The 21,466-nt window shown below is 39.0% G+C and overlaps 1 protein-coding gene across 4 annotated transcripts in view; it reads left to right on the forward strand.

Moving 5' to 3' along the window:
* Positions 1–21,466, forward strand: part of LOC103517725 (probable G-protein coupled receptor Mth-like 5) — a 25,595-nt gene continuing 4,129 nt past the window's right edge. The window contains exons 1-6 of one of the 4 annotated variants that reach the window (XM_026829719.1): positions 1–317; positions 2,294–2,821; positions 3,925–4,151; positions 11,036–11,336; positions 18,216–18,294; positions 21,030–21,259. In XM_026829719.1, the coding sequence (XP_026685520.1) occupies positions 2,611–2,821; positions 3,925–4,151; positions 11,036–11,336; positions 18,216–18,294; positions 21,030–21,259 (1,048 nt within the window). In that variant the 5' untranslated portion in view covers positions 1–317; positions 2,294–2,610. The remainder of the gene's footprint in view (positions 318–2,293; positions 2,822–3,924; positions 4,152–11,035; positions 11,337–18,215; positions 18,295–21,029; positions 21,260–21,466) is intronic. The other 3 variants (XM_026829721.1, XM_026829718.1, XM_026829720.1) reach the window with 3 other exon arrangements.

Raw genomic sequence — 21,466 nt, forward strand, 5'->3', positions numbered from 1 at the left:
TGCTCCTACCTTCAAACCACACTCCATCGCTTCAAACTCGTAATACTAACGGATCGCTCCAAGATCGTGCTTGCAGATCAAGTTTAGAAAAAACCTCGGAAGAATATTTTATTTCAAAAAGTTTTGATTCAGTTCAACTTGAAGTTCGTGCTGTTTAGGATCCTCAAAATTGCGTCGGTTTTGAGGTCTTACGACAACGCGAAGTCAGTTTTGTTTGTATATTTTTTGAAGAGAAAGTGGATCGGCGGCATTAGTTTGGATTTAACCGAGGATTAGAACATCATCCAGGATTTCTACATTGGTTTGTGTTCATTTTGGTAATACTTACACCTACATCGCCGGGTGTAATATAAGTGTATTATCTTTTTCATTACCAGAATGAATTGAAACTCACGTTAAGCCGAGGGATTAGCATAGAGCTAATGAAAGAGTTAATAAAGAATAAATAAATAAAAATTATCTAACTAAAGATAAAGACTAGCTATTAGAGTTCCTAACGTTAAAAGAAGAAATCAAATTCATCCTCATATGATTCAGAAATTTGATTTAAATAGGTACCTACATTTTTCAGCTTTAGACAACAAACAATGAACTCAACAAATTCTGTGTCCAAAAAGTTTTGGTTGATTGATCAAGCGTTCATAAATTGTGTTTCTGTGCCTCCCACAAACACTTTTATTATCATCTTGCGATAGAGAATTAACATTAAGTTCAAGTACAATGACTAGATAGTAATAGTCATTGAGTACTCTATTCATTTGGTAGGGGCCGACTTATTCGGTTTAATATAGTGGATGGTACATGGTACAGGGTATAGGGTATACTATACAGTCACCTATGTACCTATGTCGATTGTCAAGGATTCTGAGGTAGTGGTTATAAACAGGGTTAGGCTCGGTTAGAAAGAATAATAATAATATAAAAACAAAGGGAAAAATATTTTTTTGTTCTATTTTTCAAGCCAAGCCCAGCCGAATTCCCCCCTGATTATGGCATCATCATATCTACTACATTAATTTAAACTTTGATGAGAAGACTTCTACAGGAAACCCTAACTGTGGACATCGTTAATTAATGCAAAGGGACCACAATACCAAAACGACACGGACAGACAATAATAGCCAGGGACCACAATAGCATAAAAAGTAACAATTTAACCAGAGGATATAACATCTACATAGAAACCCAAACCAAGAAGGCAGCAAAAAGTTTTTGATCAACTGTTGATTAGGCTTTAAAATATGTATTATCTATCAGCTGATTTTCATAACATTCGCTGGTAAAGCGAATTCATTATTTAGACACACTTACTTATCTTTTTTGTTTAATATAAAATAATTATTGTGAATTAAATATTGTGATAGTTTGATAAAAAATAAATATAGTGTTGTTGTTGTTCTTGGACAAATCCTTATCACAACATTTTAGATTGTCTATTATTTGCTATTTATCTATTATTTTGTCTATTATCTGCTCCTACAAGGTATAGAAATAGATCCAACTTTGAAAGTTCAATGGTAGAGAATGTAGAGATTGCCTTATGGGCTCTTGGGCAATAATTTCGCTTTTTTATGGACATTGAACCCAAGGATGAGATGAACATTGAATTATGGCCAGGGAAAGGTCTTCCTTATCATACCCCTATCCCCTAAGTACATAAAATTGTGTGCCTTGGACAAATCCTTATCACAACATTTTAGATTGTCTATTATTTGCTATTTATCTATTATTTTGTCTATTATCTGCTCTGTATTTTTGTTAATTACTCTGTAAAAGTGGCGCGATTTTTGTAAAATAAAATAACCTTCTTTAAGCCTGTCCGTAGGAATTATTTGTACCTAATAGTCATTATTATTTCTGTAAAAAAGGCGCGATTTTTGTAAAATAAAATAACCTTCTTTAAGCCTGTCCGTAGGAAGTATTTGTACCTAATAGTCATTATTATTTTATTTCCCTAATAAATAACAAAACCAAACATAGGCAAAAAAGATTGAAGCAAAAATACAGAATTTAATTACAGGCTATATCTGATGAGCTGGATTTTAAAGTTCTTGAACGAAAAACCATTAATGACCTAGGACTAAAAAAATCCATAAGGTTAAACCGTTCTTTTAGTATGAGTTCAAACAAGCCGGTTATAAAACGGGTTTTATACGTGTTTTATCTGTAACAATTAAACAGAGCAACATAAATAGCAACACATTTATGACAAGGTCTATAAAATTATTAGACAAATTGAATAGTTAATTATTTTCTCCAATAAAGTATACTACATAATTGTTAATTCCTATAGGTACAAATCATATAGGCACTTCTAATCAGAAGTAGCAAATTCATGTATTAATGTGCAAAAAATAATAATCACATTATAATGATAGTGATAACAAAATGATGTTTTATTGAAATTTCAATTCAGCAGCATTCATTGCTGACTTTTTCTTGGTAATGTGAAGTGAACTCCTTTAAGTGCCCAGGATAATAGTGGCTCAGCAGTCTACCAGTGCTCAGTGTTTCCATAAAATTGGGAGAAACGCACGCCCATACAAAGCTATCATGTGAAACAATTTCATCTGAGAAAGCATACACGTGACACCTCCAACGCGCAACAACATGACTCCTTTGGCAATTTTCTTCCTGATCTTTCTCAGCGAGCAAGTGCTATGCAGTCATATTCCACCACCTCCAGGACCTTTGCCACAAGTGAAGCCGGTTAAAGTGCACAAATGTTGCGGCCCAAGTGAGATCATGGTCGATAGGAGATGTGTGGCTCTGAAGAACGCCACGATCGAACTATGGTCACCCATATTTACCAATGAAATAGGTGAGTACTATCACGTCACGTGAGGGCAGTGTCACCCATCACCCATATGTACCAACAAATATGACGTAAATAGGATAAACTAGACATGAATTCCACATCGTCTCCCAAACTCTTTTGTGACAGGTTTGTGTGACAGTTTGGCTGAAACTTGGTTTAATACAAACAAATAATGGGATTATTAGGCCAGTTCTTTAGGTAAGTAGGTATACATCTGGGGGTTTCCCGGGATATGGGATATCCCTACAACGCAATAAATAATATACTCGCATAATATACCCTGTAGATAAAATTACTCAAATGGACAAGAGCAACAAGACATAATCTAAACTGGCAGAAAATCAATAGGTGAGGTTCAATCCCAAAGACGTACTGTATCACTAACCATGACGGTCTAAATTTTATTAAAAGAGACAAACCCATGTCTGAAATAGAAATTTTCGCTGTTTTTAGTTCGCTGTTTTTTGGTTGAAACTTGGTTTAATACAAACAAATAATTGGATTATTAGGCCAGTTCTTTAGGTAAGTAATGTAGGTATAAATCTGGGGGTTTCCCGGGATATGGGATATCCCCGCAACGCAATAAATAATATACTCGCATATTATACCCTGTAGATAAAATTACTCAAATGGACAAGGGCAACAAGACATAATCTAAACTGGCAGAAAATCAATAGGTGAGGTTCAATCCCAAAGACGTACTTTATCACTAACCATGACGGTCTAAATTTTATTAAAAGAGACAAACCCATGTCTGAAATAGAAATTTTCGCTGTTTTTAGCGAGAAATTCAATAAAGCTTTGTCAACACAACCACACATAGTCGACGCTGTCGATTGACGTCGACTAAAATCGTACACTGCCTCGACAACATAGATTCTCCTCTTCACCTCGACGATTTACCACAATCGACGGCGCCGACTATGTGTAAACACAGCTGTAGAGCAAATCCTACTTTAAGAAGTAATCAAGTCTCAATTAATTTCATTTTTAATTTACATAAACTTCATCTGTTTTCCAGGATTCAAACCGGTCAAAGTCACCTACGATAATCAAGTCTCAATTAATTTCATTTTTAATTTACATAAACTTCATCTGTTTTCCAGGATTCAAACCGGTCAAAGTCACCTACGAGCTAGTAATCGGATTGCCGGACTGCAAGGCCAAACAACAGTGGCCCATCTACCACTACCCCGGCTCTTCGGACAAGCTCATCATTCTACCGGATGGACAACTGCGGCATTACATCTTCAAGACCGGCAACGAGCCGAGTTTGCCGCACAGCGATGAGACCTTCTACGACTTCCCACAGGGCCACTACTGTTTGGACAAGGTATACAAGAGGGACCTTCATATTATGTACAACAAATATTGTAGGATGTAGGCCATTCACACTCCGATTATCTGGCAGACCCTTGGTCTGTCGGAACAGAGCGTGAGTGGCGGAAAAAGCTTCCGACTTCTTCGGCCAGCCACTTACTATCAGGTAGACCTGACAGTTACACCTGATCAGGTCTACCTGATAGTGTGTGTGCTTATCAGGTAGACCTGAACAGACGGACCTGATCAGGTGTAACTGATAGTGTGTGTGCTCATGAGGTATCAGGTAGACCTGACAGACGGACCTGATCAGGTGTACCTGTCAGGTCTACCTGAAAGTAAGTGGCTGACCTAACAATCGGGTTTGGCCAGAGATACATAGAGACAAAAATTACCTACTACAGAAACGTAACAGACCAACAAAATGCTAATCTGTAATCTGTATCTACGAGTAACACAGACAGACAGTATAAACACAATACAACACACCTCAAATCTGACACAAATTTCCGAGAATTACGAAAATATGAAACAATCAAACGTACATGATATATTATACAAAAATGTACATAGATAGTAGGTACATACAGAGGTACAGGGGGGACATGCAATGCTTAACACAAATTTAGAATGCTCCTCGAATATACTACGCTGAATTATACAACTTGAATTGGGACTCGAACAACCAACCTCCAGATTTGAAGCTCACCGCGCTAACCACGTACTACAGAGGTTGGTTTGAAACGCAATAACAAAATAATTACTAGGTAAAAACGATACTGAACTTGTTATCCCCAGATTTAAATTTATACCAGTACATCTTGTGGTAAATTTGAAGCAAGAGGAAAAATAAATAGATAAAGAAAAACAAGAATTATCTCTGGGCTGGGAAACCCCTCATCAAATCTATGAAATTGGTAGCACTACGCACGAATTCCCATCGTTAAATTATGAAAATAGCTCCGATGATAGCTCTGATAAATTGGCACAATAAACCCACTTTAATGGGCTATAAAACCCACTAATGGGTTATAAGTAGGCCGATTGATTTAACCCAGCTACCTGTTTAAAATTAGCCGGGTCTTACCCAAACATTTTGAGTAGTAAACCAGTAATCAACCCTAGTTATAAGGAGATTAAGGAGCTTTCGAAACCAGACATAAGAAACTTTTTGTATCTCCCCAAGAAGGTACATATGTCGCAAAATGAAAGCTCACGCATTGAACTAAGTCGGTTGTCCTGGAATACCTGTAATTGGATGAATATCCAAACTATCTCCTCTAGGAAGCTATGCCACTTCTGAACAGAGGGTTCAACATTATGACCTCACTTATGCAAATGATATTTCAATGTGTAGAACTTCCTACACAATGAATTACTCTCCGACCTCTTCAACATAATATAAATCAATGCTTTGCAACTCATATGGAACGTACATATCCAAATGACAATAACAAAAGACCCAGCCTGAAGTATAATGTTACACAGGCAAGGTCAATGTTGAAGGTAGTTTCTACTGCCTAAGCTTCTGCTTCTATTTTCCACTTCAGTTATTTTGGTCCAATTCTCGAAGAAATCAGGATACCTCAGTTGGAAACGAACCCGCAACCACCTTTACAGAACAAGCGTACTAACCATTAGGACTGAAGCTTAATTAGCTAATGCTGGTTGGAAACGAACCCGCAACCACCTTTACAGAACGAGCGTACTAACCATTAGGACTGAAGCTTAATTAGCTAATGCTGTTTGCCTTGATCTTGGCTCCCTTGCAAGATACCGGATTGAACTCAATCCCGTATCAGACTCTGCCTAACTCCTTTGCACCTATGGACCCATCCAAAGAAGGCAGCTACATTCCTGGGTCTACTGGATGAGGACACGGACGAGGAGAATTTGTGACAAAAGGAGGCGCCGCTACAACAACAACAACAACTTCTAATAAGTCTACAAAAGAATCTCCTGGTTAAATTTCAAAAACATTTTCATCACGACTGATACTCCGATAGTTGGAAATATTCCTATGTGTAATAGACGTAATGTACTACTCGTCATTTACCTGGTAAACACACGGGGTGTAACTGATAGTGTGTGTGCTCATGAGGTATCAGGTAGACTTGACAGACGGACCTGATCAGGTGTGCCTGTCAGGTCTACCTGATAGTAAGTGGCTGACCTAACAATCGGGTTTGGCCAGAGATATATAGAGACAAAAATTACCTACTACGGAAACGTAACAGACCAACAAAATGCTAATCTGTAATCTGTATCTACGAGTAACACAGACAGACAGTATAAACACAATACAACACACCTCAAATCTGACACAAATTTCCGAGAATTGCGAAAATATGAAACACAAACGTACATGATATATTATACATAAATGTACATAGATAGTAGGTACATACAGAGGTACAGGGGGGACATGCAATGCTTAACACAAATTTAGAATGCTCCTCGAATATACTACGCTGAATTATACAACTTGAATTGGGACTCGAACAACCAACCTCCAGATTTGAAGCTCACCGCGCTAACCACGTACTACAGAGGTTGGTTTGAAACGCAATAACAAAATAATTACTAGGTAACAACGATATTGAACTTGTTATCCGCAGATTTAAAGTTTATACCAGTACTCTTGTGGTAAATTTGAAGCAGGAGGAAAAACTTAATAGATAAAAAAAAAAACAAGAATTATCTCTGGGAAACCCCTCATCAAATCTATGAAATTGGTAGCACTACGCACGAATTCCCATCATTTAATTAAGAAAATAGCTCCGATGATAGCTCTGATAAATTGGCACAGTAAACCCACTTTAATGGGCTATAAAACCCACAAATGGGTTATAAGTAGGCCGATTGATTTAACCCGGTTACCCCTTTAAAATTAACCGGGTCTTACCCAAACATTTTGAGTAGTAAACCAGTAATCAACCCTAGTTATAAGGAGATTAACGAAGGAGCTTTCGAAACCAGAGATAAGAAACTTTTTGTATCTCCCCAAGAAGGTATATCGCAAAATGAAAGCTCACGCATTGAACTAAGTCGGTTGTCCTGGAATACCTGTAATTGGATGAATATCCAAACTATCTCTTCTAGGACCCCTCATCAAATCTATGAAATTGGTAGCACTACGTACGAAATACGAATTCACATCATTAAATTATGAAAATAGCTCCGATGATAGCTCTGATAAATTGGCACAATAAACCCACTTTAATGGGATATAAAACCCACTAATGGGTTATAAGTAGGCCAATTGATTTAACCCGGCTACCTGTTTACAATTAGCCGGGTCTTACCCAAACATTTTGAGTAGTAAACCAGTTAATCAACCCTAGTTATAAGGAGATTAAGGAGCTTTCGAAACCAGAGATAAGAAACTTTTTGTATCTCCCCAAGAAGGTATGTCGCAAAATGAAAGCTCACGCATTGAACTAAGTCGGTTGTCCTGGAATACCTGTAATTGGATGAATATCCAAACTATCTCTTCTAGGAAGCTATGTCAGTTCTGAACAGAGGGTTCAACATTATGACCTCATTTATGCAAATGATATTTCAATGTGCAGAACTTCCTACACAATGTTACTCTCCGACCTCTTCAACATGTTAAATATAAATCATTGCTTTGCAACTCATATGGAACGTACATATCCAAATGACAATAACAAAATACGAACCGCTGTCCTACATCCACCTGATGACTCAGAACTAGGTCGTTTCTATGCTAATTTCATCTCCATCTTCCTCATCAAGAACCTAGTGTATGTTCTACGAACCGTGTATGTTCTACGAACCGCTGTCCTACATCCACCTGATGACTCAGAACTAGGTCGTTTCTATGCTAATTTCATCTCCATCTTCCTCATGCTGGGCTGTAACTTTCAATTCAAACTGACCGTACCTTATTTTACATAATAGGCCGGAAAATGGGTGTCTCATAAAGTACATTTTGTGTTTGTCCTTCAAGACATGTGACACATTGTAGATCGGAAAATGGGTGTCTCATAAAGTACATTTTGTGTTTGTCCTTCAAGACATGTGACACATTGGCACAACTTTGCGGAAAAATGAGTGTCACTGTAACACCTCTAGAAAGTCTTAACTGCGCTTTAACGTGGATCAACATTCACATCATGTATATTAGTATTTGTCACTGATTGCTACTTAGTGCAATTTTTTGTTCAAGGGCCAGGTCTACTGCCTCAAATTAACATTGATATGTATTGGGATGCAGCTATTTTTAAATATTATGTCGGTAAAATTTGTTCAAGGAACCATGTAACCATTCTCCACAAAAAAGGCTGAAGAGGTATAACAGATGGATTGAGGAATTCTCCTCATTGCATGCTGAAAATCCAATTCCACTGTGTATTCAACCTGAACAGTCCTTGACATTCAGGACATTGATATGTATTGGGATGCAGCTATTTTTAAATATTATGTCAGTAAAAATTTGTTCAAGGAACCATGTAACCATCCTCCACAAAAAAAGGCTGAAGAGGAATAACAGATGGATTGAGGAATTCTCCTCATTGCATGCTGAAAATCCAATTCCACTGTGTATTCAACCTGAACAGTCCTTAACATTCAGACCTTTTAATAGTTCCAGGAATTAATTTATTCTCAACTGTTTCCAGGACTCGCAACGTATTCCTGAGGATAACTGACGGGCGCAAGTATTTCTACTACTCCTGCTACGTGTGGGGCAGTACCTTTTGTATGTCGTTCATGGCCGTGTTCTCTCACTTCCTATTGGACGCCGAGGTGCAAGAATCGTCCGCCGTGCACCTTCTTCAAACTACCCCACCCCCATCTCACTCGACCTGGGCTCTCCTGCAGCCTCCTTCCCAGTGTAACAGAATCATGGGTGAGTATAGAGCTTTAGTGTAGAAAACATGGCAGGAGCCCAGATACTGATACTGGCCGTCCAAAGGGTTTCAAACCACTAATCCTTCCAACTGGTATTGGGCTAAAAAAAAATTGAGACTGTCATAACTGTCTCTCGGAAAACAGGCGGAGAACCATACAAGAAAAAAAAACTTTGACCCCGCCGGGAATCGAACCTGGAACGTCCGGCGTCCAAGCCTAATGTGATACCCACTAGGCCACGGAAGCTACTTTAAACACACGCACATACACACCAAGTAGATGCATTAATGAACCTAGCCCTACTAATAGAACACACAGGCGCATGATAGACTCATGTAGCTAAGATACGCTTCACAGATTTCTTACTCTAGACTGGCTAAGCTGCCTCTATATCCACATGGAGTATCTGTAGATCTCTTAACACTAATCTCAATGCATTTATAATCTCGTGTTTAGTTAACATTGCATTGATTTTTACGTTCCGTATCCTTGTTTACTTTATTTTTACAAGTTGTACACACACGGAGTTACAAACTCAAAGCGTACGCTCGCGCCTTATTAAACTTCTTATTGATTGCGGAGTTGAAGTTCATATGTATGTCCTCAAATTTTAAAGGACAATGATTTAGAAAATTGTGGTTATAGGCTCATTTAGGGTCAGGTCAATTTTCTAGATGGAACGGTCAAACTTTCTTGACTTGGCGGGGCGGAGCGCTACCGGGCTCCTTAATTTTGTGTGCCTTGTAAAGAGGCTGTCTATTTAAATTATGTTAAGTTCATTAGAGTCATAAACCTTTATTAATCTTACAAGGTTGTCAGCCCCTGTACCAACACCATATGTAGGTACAGTTCTGTTGTACGAGTAAAGAATAAAGTTCAAAAATCACTGAACACAATACAGGAGATTTACACATTCAGCAATTAGTTATACATAGGTATCTTAATATCAGTCATTAGTGAAATATGTATAGGAGATTTGAAATGCACGATACTTACTGATGAACAATATGAGCACTAAAAACGTGTGATACTCTGTACGCATGACTTTCTAATCACCCTGTAGAGACGAGCCCATATTGTCATTATCTGGCATGATGCAGTATACGAATCCAGCATACTATAATTATACATAACATCATACCTGGGCTCATCGTATAACCACATTGCCAAATATGTACTTGATAATGATGATGGGTTCAATGAAATCCTAGATTGTGAGAGCGGCATTCACTAATGACTAGAATAGAATATACCTCATTTATACTGCTGGGATGAGACTAAAAAGTCCCTTTACCCCCGGAGTCTAAATAAGGACTAGACTAGACTAGACTGTCTGAGAGAGGTATGTACCGATACTAAACGTTTAGAACTTCACATACTTAATGAGCTAAATGAAAACAGGGACCTTACTCATATTTAATTCAAGTACAAGCATTCCAATCAGTTTCTCTTTCGAAGATTGTCCTAGGCCATCCGAAGGGATAAAAATAAAAGCATGAACACCAGAAGCATGTTCCCTCGCGCTTCGTAAATAATTTGATGAAATATTTCAGAGCTGAGGGTATTCCATCACATTTACACGTACATAGGTGAGGGCAGTGTCACCCATCACCCATATGTACTAACAAATATAACGTAAATAGGATAAACTAGACATGAATTCCACATCGTTTCCCAAACTCTTTTGTGACAGGTTTGTGTGACAGTTTGGCTGAAACTTGGTTTAATACAAACAAATAATAGGATTATTAGGCCAGTTCTTTAGGTAGGTAATGTAGGTATACATCTGGGTTTCCCGGGATACGGGATATCCCTACAACGCAATAAGTATACTCGCATAATATACCCTGTAGATAAAATTACTCAAATGGACAAGGGCAACAAGACATAATCTAAACTGGCAGAAAATCAATAGGTGAGGTTCAATCCCACGTACATAGTGGAAAATACGTATTGCCATTAATATTGACAGTGTGTAGGCGATATAAGTCCCTCGAATTAACCATCATAATCTCATTTCAGGTGGTAACCCAGGAGGGCAAGCTGGAGGCCCAGTTCGCCATGGTGTGTCTGCCCAAGGTCTCCTCCATGTGGAAAGACACGGACGCCCTCATCAAGCAGATGGTAGACCCCGCCTTCCGTCTCCTCTCCATCTTCCTACTCCTGGTCATTGTGGTCACCTACTTTGGCATCTCTCAGCTCCGAGATGTCGTGGGCAATATTATCGCTACGATGAGCATTTGTCTGATTTGTGCCTACGTGAGCGATCTGGTTCGAATATATTCGGAGGAAATTATCGACAGTGACTTCTATTTGCTTGCCGGTGAGTATTAGTACACGGTCATCTAGTCATAGTTCGTGCACGTAAGGCCAGTCACTCACTATCAGGTAGACCTGACAGGTGCGACTGAAATGTTCCGTCTCTCAGGTCTACCGGATAAGCACAAATGCTATCAGGTAGAACTGACCCTATCAGATAGACTTGACACCTGTTCAGGTCCACCTAGTGAGTGGCTAGCCCTAATCTATCCACAGCCACAGTGGCTGGGCCCCATCTATCCTCGGATACCAATTTTCGCTGTTTTTAGCGAGAAATTCAATAAAGCTTTGTCAACACAACCACATATAGTCGACGCTGTCGATTGACGTCGACTAAAATCGTACACTGCCTCGACAACATAGATTCTCCTCTTCACCTCGACGATTTACCACAATCGACGGCGCCGACTATGTGTAAACACAGCTGTAGAGCAAATCCTACTTTAAGTAATCAAGTCCCAATTTAACACCGTTGATTTCTTTTCGTGTTTGAGGTGCTATGATTAGGGTGAGGTTTGGTACAACTGGTGTAACAAGAGCTTTCTTCTAAATCAACCATTTCTATTTTCCTTTCAGATATTTTCAAACAGATTAGCACGCTAGCAGCTTTCTTCTGGTTGAATGGACTTGGGTTTTACATCTGGAGAACTTTTAGGTAAGTCTGAATTCAAGAAATCACCTCAATTAATTAGGCAACTAGAGACCCACTAATCCACTCATACATTTCTTTAGTTTTTCAAAACAAATCATCAACTGGCCAAAGGTCTTTTTGTCTTCAACCTCGACAATCATCTACACAAATTTTTCAGAGTTCCTCTGAGGAAATATAGAGACAAAAAATCAATCCACCCTTCAATTCATTCTCCAAATATTGTAGGCCATTCACACTCCGATTATCTGGCAGACCCTTGGTCTGTCGGAACAGAGCGTGAGTGGCGGAAAAAGCTTCCGACTTCTTCGGCCAGCCACTTACTATCAGGTAGACCTGACAGTTACACCTGATCAGGTCTACCTGATAGTGTGTGTGCTTATCAGGTAGACCTGAACAGACGGACCTGATCAGGTGTAACTGATAGTGTGTGTGCTCATGAGGTATCAGGTAGACCTGACAGACGGACCTGATCAGGTGTACCTGTCAGGTCTACCTGAAAGTAAGTGGCTGACCTAACAATCGGGTTTGGCCAGAGATACATAGAGACGAATATTGTAGGCCATTCACACTCCTATTATCTGGCAGACCCTTAATCTGTCGGAACAGAGGCGTGAGTGGCGGAAAAAGCTTCCGACTTCTTCGGCCAGCCACTTACTATCAGGTAGACCTGACAGTTACACCTGATCAGGTCTACCTGATAGTGTGTGTGCTTATCCGGTAGACCTGAACAGACGGACCTGATCAGGTGTAACTGATAGTGTGTGTGCTCATGAGGTATCAGGTAGACCTGACGGACGGACCTGATCAGGTGTACCTGTCAGGTCTACCTGAAAGTAAGTGGCTGACCTAACAATCGGGTTTGGCCAGAGATACATAGAGACTGATTATTCCATTCCATCACATAGGTATGCATAATTATTAAATGCATATGAAATAAGCTATGATCGAACATCAGCCACTGCCGGACTAAGCAGATGCTAAACTATCAATAGGATATCAACAAACACCACTAACAAGACGGTAGATGGTATCTATAAGTGAACATCTGATATGGTACTCAGCTACTGAGTCTAAATGTACACTACAGATGGTATCTAAATTCAACCGTACTCGTAGAAGGTATTATGCGATACGGAGAAATATCTCGTCATCTAATGGGCTAACCAAACTAGTCAAGGTTCTTGGGATGACGATCCTAGCATACTAATAGCTAATATACCACTCGGTCCATACAACAGGTGAATCATACGAGTAGGACTACAGGAGACATGAAAGTATGGAACAGGCAAAATCTATACGAAAGATCTTAAGATACCTGATTAGATCTGACTAGATTTTGGTTTTTGGTATCATGGGATCATAGGCGATTTGGAAGTAAAACAAATGTCTATTCAATCTTATAAATACTACCAATCCGAATATTATAACAATAATATATTATTATTAATCTGACAAGGACAAAAGAAAAGAAAACTTATTGAGTACAGGTCAATAACAATACCTACTTGAACCAGTGGTGCCGGTGCTTCAGGCATTTTACATTATGTTAACACGAGGGAAAAACTTGCCTAAAGAAGCACCAAAGAAAAAAACAAGCTGGTTCAACCACTTTCCACTTTGGCGAAACCAGTGCCCGGCTAACCATAATAATATACCTGGTCATAGCCACAGGGCTTTTGTCTTTCGTACCAAAAAGATGACGAAGTTGTTTGACTTGATGTCGGTTGGAACACATGAGTCACCGAACGGAATACGAATACGAACCTATATGTGTACGAATACAAAACTACGAACTTGTATAATGTATGAGGGATATCATGCTGAAATCATTTACACCTACTGGCAATGGACCAAAAGCACAAGACCAGCGATTCTCAGACTTAGTTGTTATTTCTGACCCGATATCATGCACAAGACCAGCGATTCTCAGACTTAGTTGTTATTTCTGACCCGCTTATTCGTAGATACCAGATCAGAATAGGACAAATAGGATTTTTTTTTATTAATGAATTTTTCTTTTCTTTAGAATGGCAGGATTCTCAAGATAGAGAGCTCTTCCACCTAACCACATAAAGTAAACTTGGTGTTACTCAATGTTCTACGAACCGCTGTCCTACATCCACCTGATGACTCAGAACTAGGTCGTTTCTATGCTAATTTCATCACCATCTTCCTCGTGCTGGGCTGTAACTTTCAATTCAAACTGACCGTACCTTATTTTACATAGTAGGCCGGAAAATGGGTGTCTCATAAAGTACATTTTGTGTTTGTCCTTCAAGACATGTGACACATTGGCACAACTTTGCGGAAAAATGAGTGTCACTGTAACACCTCTAGAAAGTCTAAACTGCGCTTTAACGTGGATCAACATTCACATCATGTATATTAGTATTTGTCACTGATTGCTACTTATTGCAATTTTTTGTTCAAGGGCCAGGTGTACTGCCTCAAATTAACATTGATATGTATGGGGATGCAGCTATTTTTAATTATTATGTCAGTAAAAATTTGTTCAAGGAACCATGTAGCCATCCTCCACAAAAAAAGGCTGGAGAGGAACCTAAGCTTCTGCTTCTTTTTTCCACTTCAGTTATTTTGGTCCAATTCTCGAAGAAATGAGGATACCTCAGTTGGAAACGAACCCGCAACCACCTTTACAGAACGAGAGAGGAATAACAGATGGATTGAGGAATTCTCCTCATTACATTGCATGCTGAAAATCCAATTCCACTGTGTATTCAACCTGAACAGTCCTTAACATTCAGACCTTTTAATAGTTCCAGGAATTAATTTATTCTAAACTGTTTCCAGGACTCGCAACGTATTCCTGAGGATAACTGACGGGCGCAAGTATTTCTACTACTCCTGCTACGTGTGGGGCAGTACCAGCTAATGCTGCTTGCCTTGATCTTGGCTCCCTCGCAAGATACCGGATTGAACTCAATCCCGTATCAGACTTGGTAAACCTCGGCCTAACTCCTTTGGACCTATGGACCCATCCAAAGGAGGCAGCTACATTCCTGGGTCTACTGGATGAGGACATGGACAAGGAGGATTTGTGAGGAGGCGCCGCTACAACAACAACTTCTAATAAGTCTACAAAAGAATCTCCTGGTTAAATTTCAAAAACATTTTCATCACTCATCACGACTGATACTCCGATAGTTGGAAATATTCCTATGTGTAATAGACGTAATGTACTACTCGTCATTTACCTGGTAAACACACGTTACAACAACAACTTCTAATAAGTCTACAAAAGAATCTCCTGGTTAAAATTCAAAAACATTTTCATCACGACTGATACTCCGGTAGTTGGAAATATTCCTATGTGTAATAGACGTAATGTACTACTCGTCATTTACCTGGTAAACACACGCACATGCACACCGAGTAGATGCATTAATGAACCTAGCCCTACTAATAGAACACACAGACCACAGGCGCATGATAGACTCATGTAGCTAAGATACGCTTCACAGATTCCTTACTCTAGACTGGCGAAGCTGCCTCTATATCCACATGGAGTATCTGTAGATCTCTTAACACTAATCACAATGCATTTATAATCTCGTGTTTACTTAACATTGCATTGATTTTTACGTTCCCTATCCTTGTTTACTTTATTTTTACAAGTTGTACACACACGGAGTTACAAACTCAAAGCGTACGCTCGCGCCTTATTAAACTTCTTATTGATTGCGGAGTTGAAGTTCATATGTCCTCAAATTTTGGAGGACAATGATTTAGAAAGTTGTGGTTATAGGCATAGGCTTATTTAGGGTCAGGTCAATTTTCTAGATGGAACGGTCAAACTTTCTTGACTTGGAGGGCGGAGCGCTACCGGGCTCCTTAATTGTGTGCCTTGTAAAGAGGCTGTCTATTTAAATTATGTTAAGTTCATTAGAGTCATAAACCTTTATTAATCTTACAAGGTTGTCAGCCCCTGTCCCAACTTTACCATATGTAGGTACAGTTCTGTTGTAAAGAATAAAGTACAAAAATCACTGAACACAATACAGGAGATTTACACATTCAGCAATTAGTTATACATAGGTATCTTATATCAGTCATTAGTGAAATATGTACAGGAGATTTGAAATGCACGATACTGACTGATGAACAATATGAGCACTAAAAACGTGTGATACTCTGTAGACTTTCTAATCACCCTGTAGAGACGAGCCCATATTGTCATTATCTGGCATGATGCAGTACGGCTCCAGCATACTATAATTATACATAACACCATACCTGGGCTCATCGTATAACCACATTGCCAAATATGTACTTGATAATGATGATGGGTTCAATGAAATCTGTGAGAGCGGCATTCACTAATGACTAGAATGGAATATACCTCATTTATACTGCTAGGATGAGACTGAAAAGTCCCTTTACCCCCGCAGTCTAAATAAGGACTAGACTAGACTAGACTGTCTGAGAGAGGTATGTCCTACTCGTATACTAAACGTTTAGAAGTTCACATAATGAGCTAAATGAAAACAGGGACCTTACTCATATATAATACAAGTACAAGCATTCCAATCAGTTTCTCTTTCGAAGATTGTCCCAGGCCATCCGAAGGGATAAAAATAAAAGCATGAGCACCAGAAGCATGTTCCCTCGCGCTTCGTAAGATGAGCTGGATTTTAAAGTTCTTGAACGAAAAACCATTAATGACCTAGGACTAAAAAAATCCATAAGGTTAAACCGTTCTTTTAGTATGAGTTCAAACAAGCCGGTTATAAAACGGGTTTTATACGTGTTTTATCTGTAACAATTAAACAGAGCAACATAAATAGCAACACATTTATGACAAGGTCTATAAAATTATTAGACAAAATGAATAGTTAATTGTTTTCTCCAAGAAAGTATACTAATTGTTAATTCCTATAGGTACAAATCATATAGGCACTTCTAATCAGAAGTAGCAAATTCATGTATTAATGTGCAAAAAATAATAATCACATTATAATGATAGTGATAACAAAATGATGTTTTATTGAAATTTCAATTCAGCAGCATTCATTGCTGACTTTTTCTTGGTAATGTGAAGTGAACTCCTTTAAGTGCCCAGGATAATAGTGGCTCAGCAGTCTACCAGTGCTCAGTGTTTCCATAAAATTGGGAGAAACACACGCCCATACAAAGCTATCATGTGAAACAATTTCATCTGAGGAAGCATACACGTGACACCTCCAACGCGCAACAACATGACTCCTTTGGCAATTTTCTTCCTGATCTTTCTCAGCGAGCAAGTTTTCATCTGAGAAAGCATACACGTGACACCTCCAACGCGCAACAACATGACTCCTGTGGCAATTTTCTTCCTGATCTTTCTCAGCGAGCAAGTGCTATGCTATCTGTAACAATTACACAGAGCAACATAAATAGCAACACATTTATGACAAGGTCTATAAAATTATTAGACAAATTGAATAGTTAATTATTTTCTCCAATAAAGTATACTACATAATTGTTAATTCCTATAGGTACAAATCATATAGGCACTTCTAATCAGAAGTAGCAAATTCATGTATTAATGTGCAAAAAATAATAATCACATTATAATGATAGTGATAACAAAATGATGTTTTATTGAAATTTCAATTCAGCAGCATTCATTGCTGACTTTTTCTTGGTAATGTGAAGTGAACTCCTATAAGTGCCCAGGATAATAGTGACTCAGCAGTCTACCAGTGCTCAGTGTTTCCATAAAATTGGGAGAAACGCACGCCCATACAAAGCTATCATGTGAAACAAATTCCTCTGAGGAAGCATACACGTGACACCTCCAACGCGCAACAACATGACTCCTTTGGCAATTTTCTTCCTGATCTTTCTCAGCGAGCAAGTTGGTGAGTATTGGTACACGGTCATCTAGTCATGGTTCGTGCACGTAAGGCCAGTCACTCACTATCAGGTAGACCTGACAGGTACGACTGAAATGGTCCGTCTCTCAGGTCCACCTGATGAGCACAAATGCTATCAGGTAGAACTGACCCTATCAGATAGACCTGACACCTGTTCAGATCTATGTATCTAGTGAGTGGCTGGCCCTAATCTATCCTCGGCCATATTCTTCGGGCTTCTTTCATTGAAGCCAATTTAACACCGTCGATTTCTTTTCGTGTTTGAGGTGCTATGATTAGGGTGAGGTTCGGTACAACTGGTGCAACAAGAGCTTTCTAGCATCTTCTAAATCAACCATTTCTATTTTCCTTCCAGATATTTTCAAACAGATTAGCACACTAGCAGCTTTCTTCTGGTTGAATGGACTTGGGTTTTACATCTGGAGAACTTTTAGGTAAGTCTGAATTCAAGAAATCACCTCAATTAATTAGGCAACTAGAGACCCACTAATCCACTCACACATTTCTTTAGTTTTTCAAAACAAATCATCAACTGGCCAAAGGTCTTTTTGTCTCCAACCTCGACAATCATCTACACAAATTTTTCAGAGTTCCTCTGAGGAAATGTAGAGACAAAAAATCAATCCACCCTTCAATTCATTCTACCTTGTCTAAGACTTCAGGGAATTTGATTTGATTATTCCATTCCATCACATAGGTAGGTATGCATAATTATTAAATGCATATGAAATAAGCTATGATAGAACATCAGCCACTGCCGGACTAAGCAGATGCTAAACTATCAATAGGATACGAACAAATACCACTAAGCTATAGGTATTAAACAAGACGGTAGATGGTATCTATAAGTGAACATCTGATATGGTACTCAGCTACTGAGTCTAAATGTACACTACAGATGGTATCTAATTTTTTCAAAACAAATCATCAACTGGCCAAAGGTCTTTGTCTCCAACCTCGACAATCATCTACACAAATTTTTCAGAGTTCCTCTGAGGAAATATAGAGACAAAAAATCAATCCACCCTTCAATTCATTCTACCTTGTCTAAGACTTCGGGGAATTTGATTATTCCATTCCATCACATAGGTATGCATAATTATTAAATGCATATGAAATAAGCTCTGATCGAACATCAGTAACTGCCGGTTAAAGCAGATGCTAAACTATCAATAGGATATGAACAAATACCACTAAGCTATAAGTATCAAACAAGACGGTAGATGGTATCTATAAGTGAACATCTGATATGGTACTCAGCTACTGAGTCTAAATGTACACTACAGATGGTATCTAAATTCAACCGTACTCGTAGAAGGTATATGCGATACGGAGAAATATCAAGTCATCTAATGGGCTAACCAAACTAGTCAAGGTTCTTGGGATGACGATCCTAGCATACTAATAGCTAATATACCACTCAGTCCATACAACAGGTGAATCATACGAGTAGGACTACAGGAGACATGAAAGTATGGAACAGGCAAAATCTATATGAATGATCTTGAGATACCTAATAATCTGATTAGATTTTGACATCATAGGCGACTTTGAAGTTAGTATAGAACAAGCCAAATGAACACGAATGCTCTCAACTATTCTCAAGATACTGATCTCTGATCTGACTAGAATTTGGTATGAAGAATTAGCTTTTGTCAATACAATATCAAAGAGATCGCGTTAAAACTCACATTCAACTTGTATATCTGCTTGTTAACAATTCATTTGACAAGATTTTCCCTCAAGTTAATTTTTTTGTCATCTCTAACTGCCCGTTTCCGTTTCACATTTTATCATGTTGGAGCGGTCTCTTCTTGATCCTTTGTGTGCCGCGTCCATGTCATCTCTAACTGCCCGTTTCCGTTTCACATTTTATCATGTTGGAGCGGTCTCTTCTTGATCCTTTGTGTGCCGCGTCCATTTTTGTTTAGGACTATTGCACTGAAACTGCCTTTTAGGTTTGGACGCACGAAAAAAAAAGTCGAATAAAACAAATACCTATTCAATCTTATAAATACCACCAATTCTAAAAGAACAATACTTGAACGACTAGTGCCGGTACTTCAGGCATTTTACATACATTATGTTAACACGAGGGAAAAACTTGCCTAAAGAAGCACCGAAGAAAAAAAGAAGCTGGTTCAACCACTTTCCGCTTTGGCAAAACCAGTGCCCGGCAAATCATAATATACCTGGTCATAGCCACAGGGCTTTTGTCTTTCGTACCAAAAAAGATGACGAAGTTGTTTGACTTGATGTCGGTTGGAACACATGAGTCACCGAACGGAATACGAATACGAACCTATATGTGTACGAATACAAAACTACGAACTTGTATAAGGAATATCATGCTGAAATCATTTACACCTACTGGCAATGGACCAAAAGCACAAGACCAGCGATTCTCAGACTTAGTTGTTATTTCTGACCCGCTTATTCGTAGATACCAGATCAGAATAGGACAAATAGGATTTTTTTTTATTAATGAATTTTTCTTTTCTTTAGAATGGCAGGATTCTCAAGATAGAGAGCTCTTCCACCTAACCACATAAAGTAAACTTGGTGTTACTCAATGTTCTACGAACCGCTGTCCTACATCCACCTGATGACTCAGAACTAGGTCGTTTCTATGCTAATTTCATCACCATCTTCCTCGTGCTGGGCTGTAACTTTCAATTCAAACTGACCGTACCTTATTTTACATAGTAGGCCGGAAAATGGGTGTCTCATAAAGTACATTTTGTGTTTGTCCTTCAAGACATGTGACACATTGGCACAACTTTGCGGAAAAATGAGTGTCACTGTAACACCTCTAGAAAGTCTTAACTGCGCTTTAACGTGGATCAACATTCACATCATGTATATTAGTATTTGTCACTGATTGCTACTTAGTGCAATTTTTTGTTCAAGGGCCAGGTCTACTGCCTCAAATTAACATTGATATGTATTGGGATGCAGCTATTTTTAAATATTATGTCGGTAAAATTTGTTCAAGGAACCATGTAACCATTCTCCACAAAAAAGGCTGAAGAGGTATAACAGATGGATTGAGGAATTCTCCTCATTGCATGCTGAAAATCCAATTCCACTGTGTATTCAACCTGAACAGTCCTTGACATTCAGACCTTTTAATAGTTCCAGGAATTAATTAATTCTCAACTGTTTCCAGGACTCGCAACGTATTCCTGAGGATAACTGACGGGCGCAAGTATTTCTACTACTCCTGCTACGTGTGGGGCAGTACCTTTTGTATGTCGTTCATGGCCGTGTTCTCTCACTTCCTCTTGGACGCCGAGGTGCAAGAATCGTCCGCCGTGCACCTTCTTCAAACTACCCCACCCCCATCTCACTCGACCTGGGCTCTCCTGCAGCCTCCTTCCCAGTGTAATAGAATCATGGGTGAGTATAGAGCTTCCGTGACAGTTTGGAAGACATGGAAGGAGCCCAGATAATCTGTCTGGCCGTCCAAAGGGTTTTAAACCATTTGCAACACTGTGAGACAGGTGTCATTAATGTCATAACTGTCTCTCGGCAAAACAGGCGGAGAACCATACAAGAAAAAACTTTGACCCCGCCGGGAACCGAACCTGGGACCTCCGGCGTGCA

This window comes from Diaphorina citri, unplaced genomic scaffold (assembly GCF_000475195.1).
Source record: "Diaphorina citri unplaced genomic scaffold, Diaci psyllid genome assembly version 1.1 scaffold1938, whole genome shotgun sequence".
In the NCBI taxonomy this organism is placed as follows: domain Eukaryota; kingdom Metazoa; phylum Arthropoda; class Insecta; order Hemiptera; family Psyllidae; genus Diaphorina; species Diaphorina citri.